The sequence below is a fragment of the Glossina fuscipes genome, unplaced genomic scaffold, assembly GCF_014805625.2.
Source record: "Glossina fuscipes isolate IAEA_lab_2018 unplaced genomic scaffold, Yale_Gfus_2 112, whole genome shotgun sequence".
NCBI lineage: Eukaryota > Metazoa > Arthropoda > Insecta > Diptera > Glossinidae > Glossina > Glossina fuscipes.
The window spans coordinates 6,219,143-6,240,943 of NW_023998455.1; the positions used below are offsets into that span (position 1 = coordinate 6,219,143).

General features: G+C 34.9%; 1 protein-coding gene across 5 annotated transcripts in view; it reads right to left on the reverse strand.

The window, feature by feature from the left end:
• The window catches only part of LOC119639639 (hexosaminidase D), a 25,151-nt gene continuing 3,350 nt past the window's right edge, over positions 1-21,801 (reverse strand). The window contains exons 1-7 of one of the 5 annotated variants that reach the window (XM_038037155.1): positions 19,711-19,857; positions 3,584-3,727; positions 3,000-3,515; positions 2,790-2,933; positions 1,834-2,696; positions 978-1,287; positions 1-897 (exon numbers count right to left, since the gene is read on the reverse strand). In XM_038037155.1, the coding sequence (XP_037893083.1) occupies positions 703-897; positions 978-1,287; positions 1,834-2,696; positions 2,790-2,933; positions 3,000-3,515; positions 3,584-3,727; positions 19,711-19,767 (2,229 nt within the window). In that variant the 5' untranslated portion in view covers positions 19,768-19,857 and the 3' untranslated portion in view covers positions 1-702. Of the gene's footprint in view, positions 898-977; positions 1,288-1,833; positions 2,697-2,789; positions 2,934-2,999; positions 3,516-3,583; positions 3,728-18,929; positions 19,595-19,710; positions 19,858-19,952; positions 20,238-21,801 lie in introns of those variants that run through there. The other 4 variants (XM_038037154.1, XM_038037157.1, XM_038037156.1 and 1 more) reach the window with 4 other exon arrangements.

The following is a 21,801-nucleotide window of genomic DNA, read 5'->3' on the forward strand; positions in this document are numbered from 1 at the left end:
CACCTAACCCTTTTTTTACACGGTTTTTTATTTACCAGCTTTTTGAAATGCCACGGTTCGTCAATAAGAGCAAATATCCTTTTCACACCAAGTTTTTGTTCTGGCACGAATCCTAAAAAAATTCTTTTATAATTTTAAATTTGAATACGAAGAATACCCGAACACAATTGTCTTTATCTCGTAACGCATCAACTTGAACACAGCATTACGTTTTTTTTATGTTCCAGTGTTCAGTTCGTGGGATGGAATCAATAAGTGCAATAAATTTGCAAAAATTGATCTTCACTTGCTGACGTTCCAGCCCGCAAAAACGTGCGCACTTGTTAACAAGTAGCGATGAATAATCGTAAAATTGATTTTTATTCCTAATTTCAATTGTTGTACTTATGGGCTGAATTTTCACTGTACTGTGTATCCTTTTTTTTTTTTTGTAATAAAAATGAATTATTTATGTCTTATCTTAATACTATTTCTTTTTGCACGGTTTTTTGGGAAAATATTTAGAGCTTTTCAAAGTCGCGCAACATATCCCTAAATTTACCGTATGTCGCATGTATTTTTTTACACGGTTTACTAAGGAATGCTTCCACCGTGTAAACAAGGAGTTGGGTGTATATATTTACCAAGTATTTAAAGGATCGAGAGAGAGACAGAGAGAAATAGAGGGGCGAGAGAGAGAGAGAGAAAGAGCTTTAATGATAATTAATGTATAGTATCGTGGACAATAGTTTTAGGAGCATCCGCGAGCATCTGCAAATCGTACATAGCTTGAGCAATAGGTAAAGGACGTCGCGGCCAATGGCGTGCTTGCGACAATGCCGTAGCGTTTGCTAAATTAGTTTGTAACGCAAGAATAGTAGGATAGATATGTTGCTCCACAAATTCGCCTATTGTGTACTGCCAAAGAATTAAAGTTTTTTTTTTTTATTTTGTTTTATTATCAATTTAGGCGAGGGAGTAAGCAAACTATTACTTACTTTATCATATATATGATACAATAATTGTTCCGCTTCTTTGGACAAGGTAATCAGTTCTTGTAGGAATAATTGTGTTTGTTCAGTTTTTGCTTTCACAATTAAAATCGAACTGAAATTATGTCTTAAGTTATACGTAGACATCCAAGCACTTTTATCTTGCACATGATGAAGATACATTTGTATTTCGGCGAGTTTATCGTATAGGCGGAGAGAAAATTGATAAAATTGACTGCCCAGATAAGAGCACGAAGAGAACAACTGGCTATGATGAGAATTGTTATGTAATTCAATCCACGGATGACCAGAGCGCCTAGAAAATTTCAAATTATTCTTTAAAGCAAATGATATAAGTTAACGCAAATGTAGTTTTTTTTTTCTGTCCAGCATTGGATATTTTTAATTAGTTTATTTTATGTATAGAAGAACGGATGAATTAATGAATGGTTGAGAAGGGAATTTTGGAATACTTTTGCTTTCCGTGAAATATTGCAGCTATGACTCTTTTTTCGCCATTGTTTGCATAAGAAAAAGTTTTAGGAGGTCAAGTGGTTTTGGTGAACAAAAATTATTCAACATTGGCGAGAACATGAAGCTTTCGCTTGTTATTGTTGCAGAAAGCTATAAAAAATGGAATCCTAGCTATATGAAGCTGTATGATTGGACTGATTGAAGATTAGGATGGTAAACGAAAGTTTCGCCTAAGGTCAGTGACATAAGCTTGAGGAAAATCGGGTGATTTCAAGGGTAATAGCAAAACGATTATCATTTGCTAGCTACTAATGCTATGAATAAAATATGAATAAACGAATATATTTTGCCTTTCATTATTTGTTTGTGATGACTGTTAGGTACCTACCTGCTATCCGGATGAAAGTAGCATTGTAGTACTTTCAATAAACCATTATCTTTGGGATTTGTACTGAAGTAACCTTTAGAGACGGTAGACAAAGTTGTTATTAAGCTGGGTATGGCGGCAGGTAGCAATTCGCACAATATGGCAAAATGATCATAGCGCTGCCAACCGGTTAAAACTAAACCTTGGAAGCCTTTTGAGAAGCGACCGCCCTCTTTATTCATCACAGCCAGCCAACGTATATTATTTTCCAAATGACGTTGCAAAGGAGGTATCATCAAACTTTCTCCCCATGCGCCCTTGAAGGCTGACGCCGCCCAAACCGTCGAGAAGACTTGAGCGTAACGCTCCCATAATGTAGGAGAGATGGAAGCATAAATATCCGTCGTATAAACCCAAATCATGGGCTGAACGTAATTGCCAATTAATGAAGTTTGAAGTTTTGTTAACGACATCGGTCGTAGCATGTCGTCCCAAATCAATACATTCAATTGCTGCCAATGACTGCGAATGAAATGAGCCATTGCCATAACATGATCGAGAAATATCTGATCTTTTAGTTTTACGCGACACAACGAGCATTCCGCGATACGATATACTTCGTCACAGCCAATATGGATATGAGTCATTTTCAAAGTAGTAGTGGATTCATTAACAAATTGCAGATGGAATTCGATAACTTGCCTTAAAAGTTCTTCCAAAAAGTCCATAGATTCCTTCCTGCTCGGACATATTGATTGAGGGCTTTCCGGAATTTCTCGCATGGCGGAAAATTCCTGCAATTTTAGCGCATACTCCAAATGGCCAAAAGTCTGAACTAAAGGCATAATAGTGAAACCATGTAAAGCGCATGTTTCCAAAAAATCCTATCCACAAATAAAGTAAAAGGGGAAGGGAAACATTTTCTTTTACTTGTATTTTTGTTTTCTTTTTTTTTTTTTTTGAAGACGATTAATTACTTTTAACTCCTCCTTTTTGTAAGCATTTGTAGCTGATAAATTAGCTAAGGGACCCTCGAAAGGAAACATGTCCTCGTATTCGATTAGTAAACCGGTGGCTCCTAGTGTTTTCAACATCGTCAAGAGTTGCTTTAAAAACGTGATCTGTTTTGGAAATGACAAAAGCGTTATGAGTAGCCATAGCGGGAAAGGAAATGAAATCACGATTACCTTGGCTGGCGCTCCTTTTAAATCCAAATGCACCAATCGTTCTTTAGGCGCTTTTCCTGTCTCCGGTCCGATTCCGGCTATTACTGGCACGCCCATGCGCTGTAGCTCATGCTCGTACTGTATTTGACGTTCTTCTGAGGTTAACGTGCGCGCCTCTTCATCTATCATTTGAATATCTTCCATGGCTGAATTTTTCGCGCGCTGTTGATTTTCTAAGATCCTCAAACGTTCCTCTTCAAAAAATAAGCTTTCACCGACTACTGGTGCCTTTTTCCGTCGCGCTACTAAAGATAAAGTCTGAGCCGAGGCCTCCTTAACAACAACGGCCGATCCAGACGAGTCCTTCGAGGCGATGTTTGTGCGCGTGGAAGGAGACAATAAATTCCTTTTTACCGATCTGGCTCTGTTCTGATGTGAGCTTAGAACACGATTAGCATCCGAAATAAGTTTTTGTAATACGAATAGATTTCGGTAACTTTGACTTTGATTGCTATCTTCTACTGCCTCATCGACACTCTAAAGCGATGGAATACAAAATCACTTATCAGAAGATCCAAGATCGAATCTTTAGGTTTTATACATACATTTGCTGATTTATAACTTTGAGGATATTTTTGGCTTGTTTCCAAGTATGCCCAAGACCACAGGCCCACTAATATAATACCTGAAGCGAGTAATGAAATCGATATTTTGCGGCGCCAAAACCAAATGATAATGATTTTAAACATCTGCAATACATTAAATTAAATTATAACATATACGCTAGGCAAAGTGGGATCTGAAAAATTGGGCAATATTTCAAGTTGCATTATTTAAGGTATATTGTGAACAAAAAGTACATTAGAACATTGTTGTGGACCACGGCCCGGTATTAAATTTCCTCCACCACTCTGCTTAATGAAGTTGTTCATATAAGACCGTATATTTTTGCATATAATCTGCACATCGAGTTCTTCTTAGGTAGAGCTAGGCCATGACTAGGTTTTACAAGACGCTGTCCTAACGAGGTCAACACAACAAAAAGGCTATAATGGAGTTTAATGAGAGCAATAGTTGAGTGTGCCTGCGTTGTGCGATTTCTTTCTTATATATAGATGCTGCGAAGATTACACAGAATCAATACTTGCTCTTCGTCCTTAGGAATTTGGATTGACACTCACTTGTCTCGTTTGCCTTCTTATGAAAACAGATTTGGTCCTTGGCTTTGGATGGGCGCAACAGGCAAAATGATTTGAGATAGACCCACCTTTTATTTCACCGATCGATTCGGAATCATTTTCTGAACTTTGTCTAAGCTCGTCTCTACGTCTTCGTATTCAGATTAAACTGCTTTTCACACTACTCCCCATATAAAATTTTATTCTCAAAGGTTGTTATATAAATAACCGTAATAATCGAAGTGGTGTAGGGTATTTAAAGTCGAGCTATAATGAATCATAGTGGTGTCCTTTTTTTTAGTTTGTCCTCCGAGTCAATTGGATTCGCCTCCTAATTTACTTTAGCTGAATTTCATATGTAAATAAATATAGGAAAACTTTCTAGAGCTCAAAGCATTATATGGCAAGTTGTCGAGAAAATGGTCCTATCCAAACTATTTTCAGTAGCTCTTGTCCTTACGTCAAAATACATCGGTGGGACGCATTTCATCAAAATATCTCAAATATTGCGATTTGTAGGGTGAACACAAAAATACACGGACAGAAAGACGAACAAGCTTGAATTCTGAATCGATTGGTTGAACAAAACCTAAACATATCTCAAGCCCCAACTAAGTTAACATATCTTTGTAGTCCAAGTAGTGTAGGGTGGAATGACCACTGCTAAGAAGAATATTATGCAATAAAAACGGCCGGTGGCTTCACCCTTACGTTCACCAGGCTGACCGCCTCCGATTTTCTGCTCTTTCTATTTTCCACTCCACGAGAGGCTGCAGCAAGCAACCATATCTAACATTCGTGTTGAAAGCTACAACTCCAGCGATGGGTTGTAATGAGTGATACTAATGATGCTGCGACTTATTTTAAATGCATACTCCGTACAGCCAGCTTAGATGGCACGAGAAGCATAACCTGTCGGTTTAAATTCTGCTTTTATTTTCTTGTTTTTTGCTCCCATTTGCAAACGTGATCTATATGGTTGCACTGAACGGATTGACTTTATAATAAACAATAAATTTTGTTTAATAAACAAAAACACACCCTCTCGAATACTTAGGAATCGTATTCCCAATCGCCGAGAAAACTTGACAGATGTAATATATCCTGGCACAACGAACAATTTACAGTCACTTTCGTCACTGTTGGACTCTAAGCAGTGAAAAGCTTATTTTACAGATTTTTTAATTTTGACATGAAATAGAAAGAAAGTAAAGAAAAAAGCATTGCAAGCAAAGTGTTTGTCTTTGTTGCTTAACAAAAATGTTGCTCATCATTATCATCATTAGTAGGAACATCATTGTTTTATTTATCACATGCCTGGCCGAACAATAAGATGCAAAACAAAACGATATATATATATGTGAGTGAATACAAATATATATGTTTGTACATTGTATTGCATTGCATTGCATAAATAAAGAGTTATAATAGTTAAGTTTGTTCCTTTTTTGTGTTTGTGTCGGACATTGTTCGAAGAGTAGGATAGGAGGATAGGAGGGGAAGGAAGCGATGCATGTATTTACGTTACATTAAAATACCGAGAGAATGAATCAGTGCACGTTATCGACCCAATCATCCGTGCACTTCGAAAGCACATAAAAACTTTTCAATGTAAATTTCAATTGCTTTCACATTATCGTTGAATGAATGAATGAATGAATGAATGCCTTTGCCCGGCTTGCCCCACGCACTACGAAAATCATGCTTTCCCTAATAAATACCCAGATTGTATACAACAATTTTCTTGTAAACATATTTTTTGTTATACTTTCGTCTCAAACACTTTTTTTGGCAAGCGGAAGCATGTTTTTAGATAATGTGAGCCCGTATTCAAATGATTTGTGCAAAGCGTGTATCGATATCGATTTCTAATTTCTTAGGTCACTTTTGTTTTTCCTCTTTTCTTGGCAGACATAAGGAAATTCGAATAGATCAAGAATGTATATGTACAGGTATCCGTCACCTAACACAGCTTTCAATACACGATGATTTCAAAAAACCGAATATTTGCATTTCTTTTCACTTTTTCGCTCATAAGAGGAGTTTCGGGTAAGACCGACCGACCAACATATACTTTTCCGTAGCACTTTGTCACTCGTTTTGATAATAATGGACTCAAAAATTCGAACGAACGGAACGAATTGATAGTGTTAGGGATGAATGGATCTGCATTTGAAAAGGGCTTGTTGCATGCGTTGAACCAGGTACGCATATGTGAGTAAAATTTTTGGAATTTATTTATTTATCTTGTCTAGGTTTGTTCTTTTGTCAATATTTGAAAATATTTTTTGTCTCCCTTTGTATTTTCGTCCCCCTTTGTATTTTCGTCCCCCTTTGTATTTTCGGTCTAAAAAGAAAGAGTCGATATATGCGATATATAGAATTTTGTATAGTTTTACATAAACGTTTGAAACAATTGTTCGTTGCATTTAAGATACCTTCGAAACATGGTTCTTGAAGGTCGCAATACTTCTTTTTGCGAAGAACGTCTTTGACGTTCAGTTACAAACGCGCGTCTTTTTCTGTCAGATAGGAACTGGCTGATTAATTGGCTTTTTTTTGCGTCACGAGAAGTAATCTGTTCACCGAGAAGATGTTTAAGAACTCGGACTGTCATGCAACGGCGTTTGTTCCGTTTTTCTTATTTCATCAAAGAGTTCCGGCATCAAATGCTTGTGCAGCATAGCAATTGATCGTTTTACGCTGCTTAGTTTCCGGCTGGGCATGCCCAGTAAATCGTATCTACGTTTTTTGATACCGTTAAGCATTTGTTGGCAGCAATCAACACTGGAATCATTTCGAGCTCTTGCTCTTGGGGCATTAGTGACAAAAAACCCATTTTCCGTATATTTATCGTCGGCGTATCCTTTTTAATTAAGTTAATAAATGGCGCTATAGATTCGCCGACATTGCCTGCAGAGACAAACTTGAATGTCCCGAACCCTTTCTCTGCGAACTTTACTTTCTTAGAGCTTAGTCAATGTAAGTATAATTACGAGCTTTTCAACTCCGTTGGAGTCCTTTGCAAAAATCTAAGTAATTCCTTTAGTTTAGTCTCAATATCGGATGCATTCAAAACTATCGAATCAAGCCTCGTAAATACACGCGCTCCGCCTATGCCCTATCTAGGTTAGCTTCTAATCTACATTTTTTCGCGAGTGCTGGTGTGCCTCTGTGCTACATGAACAGCTATGCATTAGTTTTGTTTTTTCTCTTGTTTATTTTTATTTATGTATTTTGCATGTTTGCAATGGCTTGCGGCTTCACCTCTCACATGGATTTGCGCCCGTTATGAGTGTGCCTCTGTGCGAGATGCGTGTGCATGTGCATGCGTCGTTCTTTTTCTTCGTTTATTTATACATGAATTTTCTTCTTTCCCTTTTCCTTTAAGTACTTTCTTTTTGCTCGTTATTGATATCACTTAGCATAAGATTTGCTTCTAAGAGCCAATTAAGTTCGGCTTATTAATCCATGTTCGTTGCAATTTATGTGTAAATAAAATGAATGGTCAGACAATATTTTATGTATGCGTGGTGGCCTAGCACTGCTTCGGTCTCACTCTATGCCGCATATCCAATTCGCGTTCTTGGTTTTTGCATAGCGTCAATGTGTCGTGCTGCAATGACTGGGAGCGACTTGGGCGACTTTCACTGATGAACGAACGGCCCTATGCCAGCTTTTCACAGTGGCAAAGGTTAGTGAATCATATTAGCAAAAGTGAAAGTGAGTCGATTTACGTTTGCTAATTGCTTAGATAATCCAGATAGGTGGAAAGTCATCGCTAGGAAAATTTCACACTTATCACAAAAAGTCCTGAAGAGCGGTACGGTCAAATGTGTCAAAATTTTTAGTGGAAACTTCAAATCGCGCCTAACAACTATGAAATAAAAATAGTGACCTATGTACTACCATTACCGGCTGCCATTTCTGTTTGGAAAACTCGAATCCTTGAGAATTTGAACCAGAATTGTGAAATTCTGAGTGTATTCACTCGTAACAAAGAAGAAGACTATAATGTGGCACAGTCCACCATTAAATACCCTACCTCACCCTAGAGTTATTCACTTTTGAAAATAATGTCTTATGCAGGACCCGATTCAAATTATTTTCAAGAAGGCGTTCGCCCTCATCGTCGTCGAAAGCTTTCAAAAACTGCGGTCTGTGGACAATCAAGGCAGCTAGATGGAGAAACGGACATGCAGACTTAAATCGATTCAGAAAATGATTCGGAATCGAATATAATATAACCTTGTCCAATAAGTGACTCGTTCTGCTAATTTCTTAATTTCCGTTGGAAAATACTTGTATGGCTTCATGATGTCTTTGCTAGTTTAACTCGAATTTATCTTCCCACCCTTTGCAAATAATTAGATAGTAGGATATTTGAAAGAATATTTGAAAGAATCTCAGGTGTTTGCGCATTTCTTTTATTTTTTAGTGAGTTAGTGAAAGAAAAAAAGTGACTGCTTGCGCGTCGTCCATCAGCCAGAGATAAAAAAAGATCTTCTTTTTCATTAAATTTTGATTTGTTTTTCTTTTGCTTTTTCTATAATGTTTCAGCTGACTAGTTTAGGTTTTCGCTGTTCTTAGTCTTATGCTCATGAAACGGGCCCGTTGTCGCCCACGCATACAGATGCCAAATGCTGCAATGTGCTTTGCACTGAAATCAGATTTTTTCATTTAGATAGTGAGAGTTGTATCTTATTCCGGGTCCTTTTAAAGCAAAATCAAAAGTTTATTCTAAAGCGTTATCGATAAAAAGTCATACATATATCTTTCTTTTATTTTCATTCTACCTTTCTCCAAGTTTTTATAGGAATATAAAATGTAAATGTTCGTGTGTAAAAAAATCAAAACTTCCCCATCTACATGCCGTCAGATGTTATCCTTCTTTGAAATAATTTAATGGAAATTTTTCTTAATTAAAAAATTGTTTTTTTAAAAAAAATTTGTAGGAATTTTTTTGTTAATTTAAAAAAAAAAAAGTATTCTAAACTAACTATCCTTCCGTTAATCATACAAGTCATTATACGGTAACCGGTCGAAAATTGATCCAACAACAAGGAGCAAGAAGAACGGACGGACAGACAGACAGCAGACAAGTATTTAAGAGCTGAAATTAAAAGAAATTTAAAAATTTGATGGTCGAGAAATTTTAATAAAAACTTTGTAACATAAATGTTGCATCAAAAAATAGCCCATGACTTGGAAAATGTTTCTTTTCTTTGAACATATTCTTAAGAGTTGTTCTCAAGATCAGGAAAGACAAGTAGTTTTTGAAATCATTAAAATTGCTATTACATGCGTTGCAAGAGCTTAATTACTGGGTTTCCTTTGTGTCGTTAGATAAGAGGAAAGGTTGAAACACTCTTTAGCTAAATGGAAAGAGGCGTTCATTCATTCACTCCAGAGACTCTTAGTTATATGTAACGACCACACTCATCATCTTTTGTATCTTCTTCTGTACATACTTAACGAACATAGAGATGTTTTTTAGGTTTCAAAATAAACAACCAAACAACCAAACAAACAAACAAACAAAGCAAATGACGCATAAGATATTCATATAAAAAAAAAACAAAAAAAATCATAGTATATCCATGCATAGAGCATACGTATGAGTACGCGACTATGAATGCGTGCAAGTAGTAGTAGTAGTAGTAGTAAGTAATTCATATATCACTCATTAACGTTGAGAATATTTGAAAGCGTTCCCATTTCTCATTTCTATTTTTTCTAACACAAATTCAAGAATTTTAAATTCAGCTTTTCTTCCTTCTTTTTATTACGCTATTTGTTGTTATAGTGTTGTTGCTGTTGCTGTTGCAAAATAAATAACTAAGCGTATAAAAAATGAATGCTAAATATGCTTAGGCTTATTGCATCCAATACTAATGTCCATCTCAAGGCAACCTTGTCGAAATTCAAAAAGATTTCCTTAAATTTGGGCGTGGCAGTCAGTCGTTCGATCGGAACGATCGGAACGAATTTTCCCATCAGTTAATTTACGTTGGACTTTAGATCAATATCGTTTGCAAACTGCAATAAGTTATAGTTTGGGGACGTTTGTAGGCGTATGTCGATCTTGACTTGATCGATAGCCATTTTTTATATCCTACACAACTTGGGGTACAAAGATATATTAAGTTGTTGCGCTATTGACATGCGAAGCTTGCCTGTCTTGTTTTCAACCTAAAGGCTGCAGATTTTCAGATACTTTGGTGACATCGTCCTGGTTGGATCTAAGACGACCGCTATTGATAATGGTTCGGATCGGGATAGCTTTTCGAAAAGTCATTATATGGCTAGCTGTAGGATGGTGTGCTATAGCTTTTGCTTGCTTGGCGGTGAAATCGACATATTTGAAAAACTGAAGTGAAGAGTGAGACTTTGCGTCATCTATACATACATATGATCAACTACTTTTCATCGATTGTGAGGGGAACGGAAAAACTTGTCGCACTTAAGCGAAGATTGAAATGATGCGCACTAAAAAAAATTTATTGAAAATTATTTAAATTATTTTTCAAAGAGTTTTCTTAATAAACCGTTATTTATGAAAAGAGATCTAAGAATAAAGGTGAATAATCGTTATTCAGGAAAAAATCTCCTCAAAAAAAAAGAAGAAAAAAAAAAGGCAAACAAGTGTTTTTTAGTTGTTAGTCAGCAGCAGCAATTGTCCGTGGCTTTAATTTAGCTCTTGTGTGTGTACACGGCATCATAGAGCATAAGAGACGGGTTGGAAATGGAAATTAATTAAGGTCATGAAAGAACTTTTTTAAATGTGTTGTCAAGTGTTTATGAAAGTGAAATATTTGCATATTTATTTAATAAAGCATACACCAGTTATTAAGCACAAGTCGTGTTGCTTTAGTGATACTTTCGTCCTTTTTTTTCGTGCTTGATAATTATACTTATTAACGCCGCAATATCTGTCCGTTTAATCGTGAAAGTTATTAAAAAGAAAAAAAAAAAAAATACTATCGAAATTACTATTATTGCTATAATGTTAACGAATTTTTATACTCTGCACCATTTGTGCTACAAACGTACATTAAGTTTGTGCGGACGCTTACAACACCCAGAAGCACTTTTTATTATACCAATCGATTAAGAACTTATCTGTCTGTCTGTCTGTCCGTCCGCGCTCTTGTGTTCAACGTACAGGTTGCAATCTTTAAAATGTTTTGGTAAAATTTAGTGCAACAATGTCTCTTAGGGGAATGCCATTGAAAATGGCTGGAATCTTCTGACTACTGCTCCGATCTCTTCCCATAAAACATCTTATTTTAAAAAGTCATTGTACGACTAACCGTATTAAAGAAGGTGTTGTAGGATATATAATGGCCGGCAATGGTACACTTGTTCATATATTTGCTTGTTCATATGATATTTGGGAAAAACAGCATATACCAGGTGTAATAAAATTGATATAGTATCGCGAGTTTATGTTATCTGTTTACGGGAAGATTCCCTATGAATCCTTTCCAAAGTGTTAATGAATGTAGTTTAGCAGTTTAGCCCTATGCTGCTCGGCTGCAGTACGCCAGGTCTATCCGTCTTTTATAATGCCAAAGTGTCTCGGCATAAGACGGTCACTAATCTTAATGGTTCAGGCAGATTGAATGCCTAGTGATATTAGCGAGTAAAACGCTTGGTTGAGTTGCTTTATGAGAACTCTGATGAGAACTCGCTTTTCTTTATTTTCTTACGCACTATTTATACTAAATTTTTACACTAAACTATTCTTATCTTATTCTAAACAGGATTGTAATTGCTTACTAAATTATCCTTATCACACACTACATTATTCTTATATAAACAGAATTATCACTGTTTACATGCGAAATGAAGTGTGACATTTTATTTTATCAAAAGGGTTATGCTGAAGTGGCATAATTTTGTCACACTTCAAGTGGATGCATACGATAGTATGCGATCACACTACACAGGACTAATAAGTGGGACATTAAGCAAAATGGCGTTTATTGATTGCATAGTAATGTCTCCGCGATGAAGGAATCGCCACGCAGAGACCAAAGGTGCCTTTGTCATACTGGTACTGAAAAACAAGTTTGCATATTAGAGAAGCGATAGATGGGCTAGAGAGCATAGTGGGCGATATTATCTACTACAGGTGTCATATTGATATTTTCGCTACGACCTCTACGGAAATTCTATATAAAGTCTCTAAAATAAGTCTTACAGAAGCCGGCCATTTTTGTGAGCGGCCCTACGCAAACCTTCGCATCGTAAGACAAGTCACAGCCCAAGTAAGTGCTTAATTTTAGGTAAACCTTTCCTTGACCAAGAAAAACTGACAGATGCTAGTATATAACAGTTGCTTCATATTATGTTTGCGAAGAGGAAGCTTAGGTGAAAGCAGATTACCACGTCCTTACTCCAGGCAAGTGAGGGGATAACTGGGTGACCATGCAGACGTTATTCGATTAAGCCTTGACAGGCAAGTGTCCATTTCAGAGCATCGACAAATCCCCAAAGAATTGAATCGGAAGGTTGCGAGTAGAGTAGAAGAGAGTAGAAAAGGGAAATAACAATAACGAAGGTTAATCACTCTAAAGGCAATCGAGTGATCGAGAACCTGCAGTAAAACAGATAAATTCGTCACTGATTTTTCCTTTGTGTGTTGTAGGGAATCATTCCTCCTTACGTGCACTTGCATATTATGCTTCGAGCTTCCGTTTCTCTTCCCACATAAATTGCGATAAGGCTCTACCCGCATTTCGTTTGCAAGCGAGCTCTGGACGCTTATTTTGTGATATATATTTCCAGGCTCTTACATGGCTGCGAGAATGCTGCCAAAAACGTATAATCAATAAAATTCAAGCCATATTCACGACAGGTCATGTAAGTGGTAACGTAAAATACCCATTTACCGTAACTTGCACTTGAGAATTTGAATTCTTTCCTTTAATCATTGAACGAACAAACATTTAATCATCAGGTTAGAAAATGAGTTCCTTTTTTTTTTTTTTTAGATTTTAATAGAGCATGTCATGAGCCTACTGTTAGATAACATGAACATGTGTATATATATTTTAATTTATTATTAAATTAATATGCTTCCATGAATATATAAAATATTTTTAATTGATTTATATCCTTCAGAAGATTATTTCCTATGTTTATGATGACAATACCACATTAATGCGGATTTTGGTCAATAACAACAACAATAATAATAAATTTGTAGCGTTATTACTGCTTTAAGAACAACAGTGTACGTGTTGGCTTGGCAATGATCCCAGTATTTTAGTTGTGATATACATATATATATATACATATATATATATAACAGAGCCTATGCTTTAGTTCGCTTCATTCAAAATGCACATGTAGAGATGAGAACATGCTTGTGTCGCCTAAAGGACCGCAAAACTTGCGTCAACTATTTGTAACCTAAAGCCCAAAGCAAAAATATGTCCGAGAAAGATTTGAAACAAAAAGCCAAACATAAAAGAGTTGAGATTTTCATCAAAACTTTTAATTTAGGCAAAAAAAAGCAAACTATTTTTATTTTCTTTCTTTTCATTTATAATGAGCACGTTTCACCTTGACACGGTCATTTTGACGTCAAGTCATGTCCAAGTTTTACTCTACGTTATCAATTCAATATTCCGAAATTTCGTTCCATAGCAAACAATCTAAGGCCTAAGGTTTTAACGGCAATATTCCGTTAAGGTAAGTAAGTTCATCTGTCCTGTGATTATCGCATAGGCGTCATCATTATGATGCAAAAGCATATTTTAAAGTTTGTACGGATGAAGGGCATGGAATAGATCCGCCTTTCCGTCCGCGTATCCATTAATCGGTTTTGTATTCTTCTTCACAATTTGCTCAATGCTCAATAGCAATGCTTTGAACTGCCTTCACTAGCCGCTCAGCTGAAATTTGTTTAGGTATTTGGGGTAATAGCTGCGTCTTACTCTCGCTCCTGCCGTGATGAGAGAATTACAATTAGTCCGCAGATGAGGAAAGTTGCCCACGCCCGCTAGAGAAGAAGATGCTTCGGATCGAACCACTTATTCAAACACTTCCCGTCACGTAACTCATTGTTTTGAGCAGTCGTGGCATGCACAACTGTATCAAGACAAGTGGTGTAGGATATTTATAAAAATCGACAATGTTAACAAAGATATTAACGAATTATTTCGTATAAAACTTTTGTCAGCATATCTCTCGCAGGCTTAGTCATAAAAACATAGGCACTGCGTCTATCGTCTAAAAAAAGTGGTTTTTTGCTCTTTACGTGAACAAATAAGTTTTCTTCATCGAAAAGGAAGTTGAAAAATCACTTTCATCTCCATAGAGAAATTTGATTGAAGAAGGAAGAAATTCGACGAAGCAGATAACAGATATGCAACTTGAATGCCGTTCCCATCCCTGAAGTAGAATACTTTAGCAAACATTGCACTCATTTAATAATTTCTAATACATTTCGTGCATCTGTTTTCCTCGATGGAAAGGTTTACCATACAACGAATATAATCGTTTTATTCTTGATTGAAATCAAATTCAAAATTATTTTATATATAATCTTATAGATATGTATAATTACGTTTCCTATGCATATGTACATATTGCACTACCTATGCTTGCGTATGTGTGTACGCATATGTATTCATGTATGCATATGCCTTTCACGTATGTTATGCCGATTCGGAATAATTCCTTACTCATGTAAAATTCATTTATATTATTGTTGAAAGGAAACAACAATCGAGTGTGCATAACTAACACAAAAGCATAACGTAGTCCGGTCGATTGGCGCCATCAGGTTTTATCCGGTGCGTCAAAAGTTTTCATTCAATATCGAACTTATCCGAAACCGACAATGTGTTCAACGTAGAACTGCATTGCAATCGTGAGTGCTGCACGTACACACACACACACACATGCACACAATTCTCTCATATTTAATATCGTTTGCTTTTTTTTCTTTTTCTTTTTCTTTTGTCCTTCTCTTCCGCCTCCCCATAACATATAACAACAAACGCCCCACCAGGCAAAAGCATTCACTCAGCTCAATGTTTGCTCACGTGTAATAGTTAAGTGGTTTCTGGACGCATTTAATAAATGTTTTTTCGCTTTTACGAAATATAACCTAATAAGGAGTTTAATAAGAAGAACTTGGAGAATTTTTTATATTAAAAATATCAAAGTTTTGTTTTTTTTTTTTTTTGACTACAAAATGTATCGTACAAAAATTGTTTTACATTGAAACTTAACTAAAAGTATTTGTGTCTATGTATGTATGTGTGTCAGCAAGATGGTAGCTATGCTCCCGAATCGAATTGTTTTCATTCACATTCATATCCCTCAACAGAAGAATTTTATTGAAATATACGACAATTGTACAAAACTAATAGTCCATATAGTCCATGAGCTTTTTCCTTTTTTTTGTTAACCGGGCCAGCACATAAGCCTGGGGATAAGATTCACAACAGCCAAATTAGCCAGAACGGGTTGGAAACTTAACGCGGTATACCGTACCTTATAAATAGCGATATATCGTAGTTTCACTTGGACTTATGTTCGCCTTTAATACTTTAAGCCTCCTACGGCTTTTTTGCCTGATATACTTCACCCTTAAATTTAAGCTCACTTGTTGATATTCGAAGACGGCAGAATTTTGTTCACTTTAAAATTGAAAATCGTTAACTTTGCTGTATTTTAATGATCGATCTTCTTCATCATTGCATAATTTAAGCATTTAGCCTTCAGAGTGTTGCTTAATATGGCGGAAACGTATAATTCCAGTTAGGAAAGAATTAATAAATAAATATATAATGATGTTTGAAATAAAAATGGAATTTGATCTTAAGTAAAGTAGAATTTTTTATACTAAGATGGAGTCACTTCGTTTCGCACAAATCCGTCTTGTACGAATCGCTTCGAAAATAAATGTGTTTTTTTCTTTACAAGAAATGCATTCAATAGTATGGGCTTAATCACTATATCAACTGTTCGAGCTAAACAGTAATAAAATCATAAGATTTGTGTGGCTGTTTTGTCTCATACAAACACATATTATGGGTAATCCACTTTGTACCTAATCCTGATCAGCTCAAGAATGTGAAACGATTAAGTTCTATCTCTCGTGTCGCTATATAGTCTGCCTCTAAAATCCTTAAAATTGTGAAGGTTACGATCAATAGCAGCAATATTCGATCAGTAGCACTATTGACGAACTGATATGATTTTTAGATAAAACCAATTTTTCCAACGAGATATGTCCTATCTGAACTTCGTGTTTAGCCTCACAATAAAAAGTACGATTAAGAGCATTACGCTGGGACAAGAGCGACCCTTAAGTGCCCTGCACCCGAAATACTTTTCATCAAAATCCGCATATATTGGAGGGCGCCCAAATCATCACATGACTTGATCCAAACATAGGAGAGCTTATCTCCAAAACATTCTAGTATTTTTTAGCTTCCATTGTAAAAACTTGGAAATTAGGCTTTCTCTCCGTATAAGGGCTTGCTTTCCACTATAACCTATATATATATATATATATATGTTGAGGTCTAAAAAATAGATGAACGTGATCCAAATTCTGTATCGTCACTTTTTGTATTATAAATTGCTACTAAAAATTAACTTTCATTATAAAATATTAAAAATTAAACCTTTTTCTAAAGATCTTATTATTCATGAGAAACCTTCTATGAAATGGGTTCCAGGTTCTTATGTGTTTCAAATTTCGTACACTTAATTATTTTCCCAAATTACTATCATTAACACATTTTCGTCAAAAAAGATTTATATTTCTCGAGAAAGATGGTGTTCAAAAATTAGGTTACGTGCTCCAAATTCGACAAGGTTGACTTCTCTCTCAATTTACTATTAGGAACTAATTTTGATCAAAAAAAAAAAAAATAAACAATTAAGCTTTTTTTGGCATAAAAGGCTCTACATTTCCTAAGAATTCTTATAAATATGTCGTGTACAGTACACTTACGTTTACGTAAATTGTTTAAAACTTGCATAAAAAATGAAGTTTACTTTGATGCTCATATTGAAGACTATTTTTTTTCTCCTTAGCAATGAATGCAGTTTCCCTTATATTTTAGCCATTCAGCCTCACTGAGGCATATTTAAGTTGTCTTGTTCACTTAAGGTAAATTAAGGTTGATTGATAAATCGATTTCCTCCTTTCTTTTGAATCATATCATAAAGTCATCGTCAACTTATAGCTCTCGACGTTATAATCTAATTGTATTTTCAATTTGAACTGCATAATAACACTTCGCATGCACACCACACCGTACCCTTACTATTTTGAGTTTATATTGTGTATTATTATAGATGTTTATACCTTAGAAACTCAATAAATAAATGTCATATTCAAAGCATGCAGGTTAACGGTATGGAACAACCACATAATATACTGTATTTGCTTTTATGGCTGCAGATGTTGGATATGGAAATTAAGTGCCAACAACAGAAAATCTTTGCTCGATTGCTCTTCAAAAGTGCATATATAATGCACATATATAATGTTTTTTGATTTACTCTACATTTTCACTCTTAACACTCGACAACAATAGGTAACTTTTTTAAGAAAAAGAAAAAAATAAATAAGATTCATCGGGTGAATATACAAGATAAGCCGTAAGGGAATTACGGCGAATTTTCATTTGCTGCACTTTATTGCAGCACTTGCTCTTCCTAGCACATAAACATGTGAGAATAATGCAGTAAGCCCAGCGGCTCATCATTAACAACCCTAACCCAATGTCACTTCGCTTAATATAGTTATTTATACAACGACAAATGGGAAGCGGACGAAAACGGGATCCCATTCGAAACACTTGCAATAGCGTTCGTTTGAAACAGGTCAGTGTAAGAAGCTGGAGATTAAATATAAGACGTTGGACGGATGGACAGACAAGCTTAGTGCGTCTAGGTACTTAATAGCAATCTTGTATCAAAATTGACGTAAGATGAAAAATTAATTATCCCTTTAGTCAATGCGAATGTATGCTGGTCAACTGTCATTTTATAGGCGGGGGAGGTTTCGTAAAAACTCTAGAATACCAAAATAATTTCAAAAGACAAAAATAACAAACGAATTTACGGATAATTATCTGAAAATTATCAAGAAAACTATTCGTAAATATTATCCCAGCTTATTGTCGTGGGATGGGATTTGCGCTGCAGGGCCAGACATACTAGGTTATGATATTGCGTAAAGTGGCGTAACGTTTATCGATTCATAAATTACTATTATTACCACTTGCTCGCTCACACACTCTCTCTCTCTCTCTCTCTCTCTCTCTCTCTTGATCAATCGCACAAACTTCTTGAATTACTTTACGTCTTGACGTTAAGGTATACGTAATTAGAAATAGAATAGGTACAAAAATTAAAGAGAGTTTTCTTTATACGGAAAACTACTAATGTTACCTATTGAAACAAATTTGTTTTGCTGCCTTGAAAGTAATCCTCGAACTCAAGTAATATTCAAATAGATCGAGCATTTTCACATCTTCCACGTTTACTTTATCTATCTCCGGGTAATTATTTCCTGTTCCCTGAAGCTCAAATTGACCCTGACCTCAACGTTTTACAACAATGTTACACGCGTCACCCAAAAAAGAATATATTATGCAAAAGATTATATATCTTATAAATTGAAAAAATTGCTCCGTAATCCTTGAATTAGTTTAACCGGCGTCTAGAAAACGTTTGTTAATTTTGATTCATTAATCAAGAAAGTATCTACGTTATTCAAACTTTTACTCACTTTTCGATGCAAAGCAAGCAAAAAGGAAACCGCATTTGATGCTGTTATTAGTGCCTCCATTTTCAATTAGAAGTCGATCATAGAATTACCTACACGCGTAACTCTTTCACAAAAGCAATTTGAGCAAAAAGTGTAAGCGAAAGCATCATATATTCATTTTGTATAATTAATAGTTCAAGTATTTTTAGAGGACCATCATTCATCGTTTTCTTATATTTGCAATTACGAATACACAAGCATAAATAAACACATAAATGGATATACTATTTGTATTTGTATTTGTTGGAATATATTCTACGCTTACGTAGATAAAAGTCCGTCACAATTAAGCGAATGAAAGACAAACAATGAAAGTGTTTTCTTTTTGCTTTTTTTTGCAGAAAATTCACAAACAATTGGTTGGCGAATGCAGGAAGAGAAGCGCGCAATACAATGAAATGTTTTACGAAAATGGAAACACATGTACACACATTCGCATATAAAAATGCTGGAAATGTTTACAACTAACCAAATTTTGGACGAGATAAAGACCTTCGGCTCTTTACGATTTAAGAAACCGTTTAACTCCCGCTATAGCAGGAGGTAGAGAGGCGCAATGCAATGAAATGTTTCGTGAAAATGAAAACACATGCACACATGTACTATTATACAACAAAAGCAAAATATTTAAAAGCGTCTTTTTCTTTTTTGAGAGGAGAACCAACAATGCTTGTAATAAAATGAAAAATTTGTGTAAATTATAATAAACATTGCACGCACACACGATACGCAGAATACAAACTTTTAATAAAACAAAATGTTTCTTCTTCACCGCCCTTTCGAAAGGACATTCATGCATTGTGGCACTGAGCCATACTTTTTAAAGGAATATGCAATTGAAACCTATCTTTATTTATTACGTTGGCACTGTCTTTTTCCGTTCTACTTTTTCATATTTTCCTCCTGCTTTTCTTTACATTTTTCATAATTCTTTCTTTTTTTTTTTTTGTACAACAAGCAATTGCGGCGCAAACATTTAATTACCGTAAAGTTTTTCTGCTTCCGTTCGCGATATTCAAGCGCACAAAACGAGGAACAAGGACGAATAGAGTAAATATTAAATTATTATTTTTTGTAGAAATTTTTTACGCGCGTATTTTAATGAATATAAAGAACAAAACTTCCTTACAAATAGGCTGAAATTACGCTCAAATTACATTTGCAAGCAAATGTTCGTTTGTTTTCGTACTTGAGAGACAACAAAAACAACTCTAACGACTAAAATAGAAATAAACTTTTCAACATAATTATGATAATTTAGCAAAACTTTCCGTTCCACGAAACTGATGAAACTCGGCTTTGCCCGACTGTAATCTTCTTACTTGTTTTAGTCCTAACGCTGTCAATTTATGAAGAGATATGTAAATTTTTGTTTTGGAAGGACAATAAGAGTGAAAATATGTGTGTTTACGAAAAAAAAAATACACATATTAACATCAAAAACTTGAAAATTTGCTGTTTTTTCTTTTTGCTTGAATAACTACAGGAATGATTTAAATTTAACTGAAATGATACATTTTTTTTTTATTTCTTATGATCTTTGTTGTTTTTTTTTTTTTTGTTTTTAATTTTTCGTTTTGGTTATTAACGATATTTGTAAGTTGTACAAGTTTTCTTAATTTTTGCAATAAAGTTCGAAATGTGTTTTTTCACTTTCGCACAATTAATTTTTTTACTCGAATTGTTTAATACAAATGCGTATATAAAACCATTTTAAAAAAATCAGTAATAAGACATATGTTATTACAATTTTTTTTATTGGATAAAATTATAACTTTTTAAGTTAAAAAAGACAATATTTATCTCTGCCTTTCTTGATTTCTTGAAATTCAACTAAAAAAATATAGAAAATGTTTGCATTTATATTGGTGTAGCTCCATTTCTTCCTCTCTCTTTCAGAGACAAGTAAAACAATCTTCTCTCAGAGCAAAATTTGCTTTTTGGCTTTGACTGAGAATAAAATTCAATTTCTGAGCGTAAAATTTACTTTGCTGTACATTCCTTATCGAGGCCCAAAATAAATATTGAGAGTAATAAAATTCTATTCTGAGCGTAAAATTTACTTTGCTGTATATTCCTTATGAAAACCCAAAAAAATGCTGAGAAAAATAATATTCTATTCTGAGCATAAAATTTACTTTAGGCAAAATGTTTTTGTTTTTAACTTTTGATGACAGCTGTTTTAAATTAGTGAATTAATTTGCTCTACTGCTTGATTCTTTCCACAAATTAAGTTCTACCGCTGGGTTCTTTCCACATCGTTATATTGCTTAAAATATGCCTTTGAAGTTAGGCAGATTATATTTATTTTTTGATTTTTTCCCCTTTTTTTTGTGAAGGTTTAAGTTGAATTTCATACAACATGTTCGACTCAAATGAATGCAACGATAAAAAGAGTAGAATTTTTATTAAAGGAAATGAAAACCGACGGAATTAGCTGGACATAAGACGGAAATCAATATCATCAACAGATTATAACAGCTAACTGCGACCGCGGCAGAATAATTCGAATGACTTGTAAAAATGTACAGGATCGCAATGAGAATTCAAAAGCTCTTTTCAAAACTTTCTTTATTTTAATTTTAAAAGAAAATAAAGAAGCTTATTTAAGTTTCCGGGTATTTTAGGCAATTTCTCGACTACGGAAATTTAGCGACGCTATAAAAAATAATACTGAATCATATGAATCATTTGTTTTGATGCCAGTTGTTGATTGATGAAATCAAAAGACGCCGTTGCTTTTCGTTCGAAAATTATATTTTCTTCAACTCTTGCTTTTTCTATATATGAAAACACTGTAAACTTTATTGCAAACTTTTGCCATGTGTCTAAA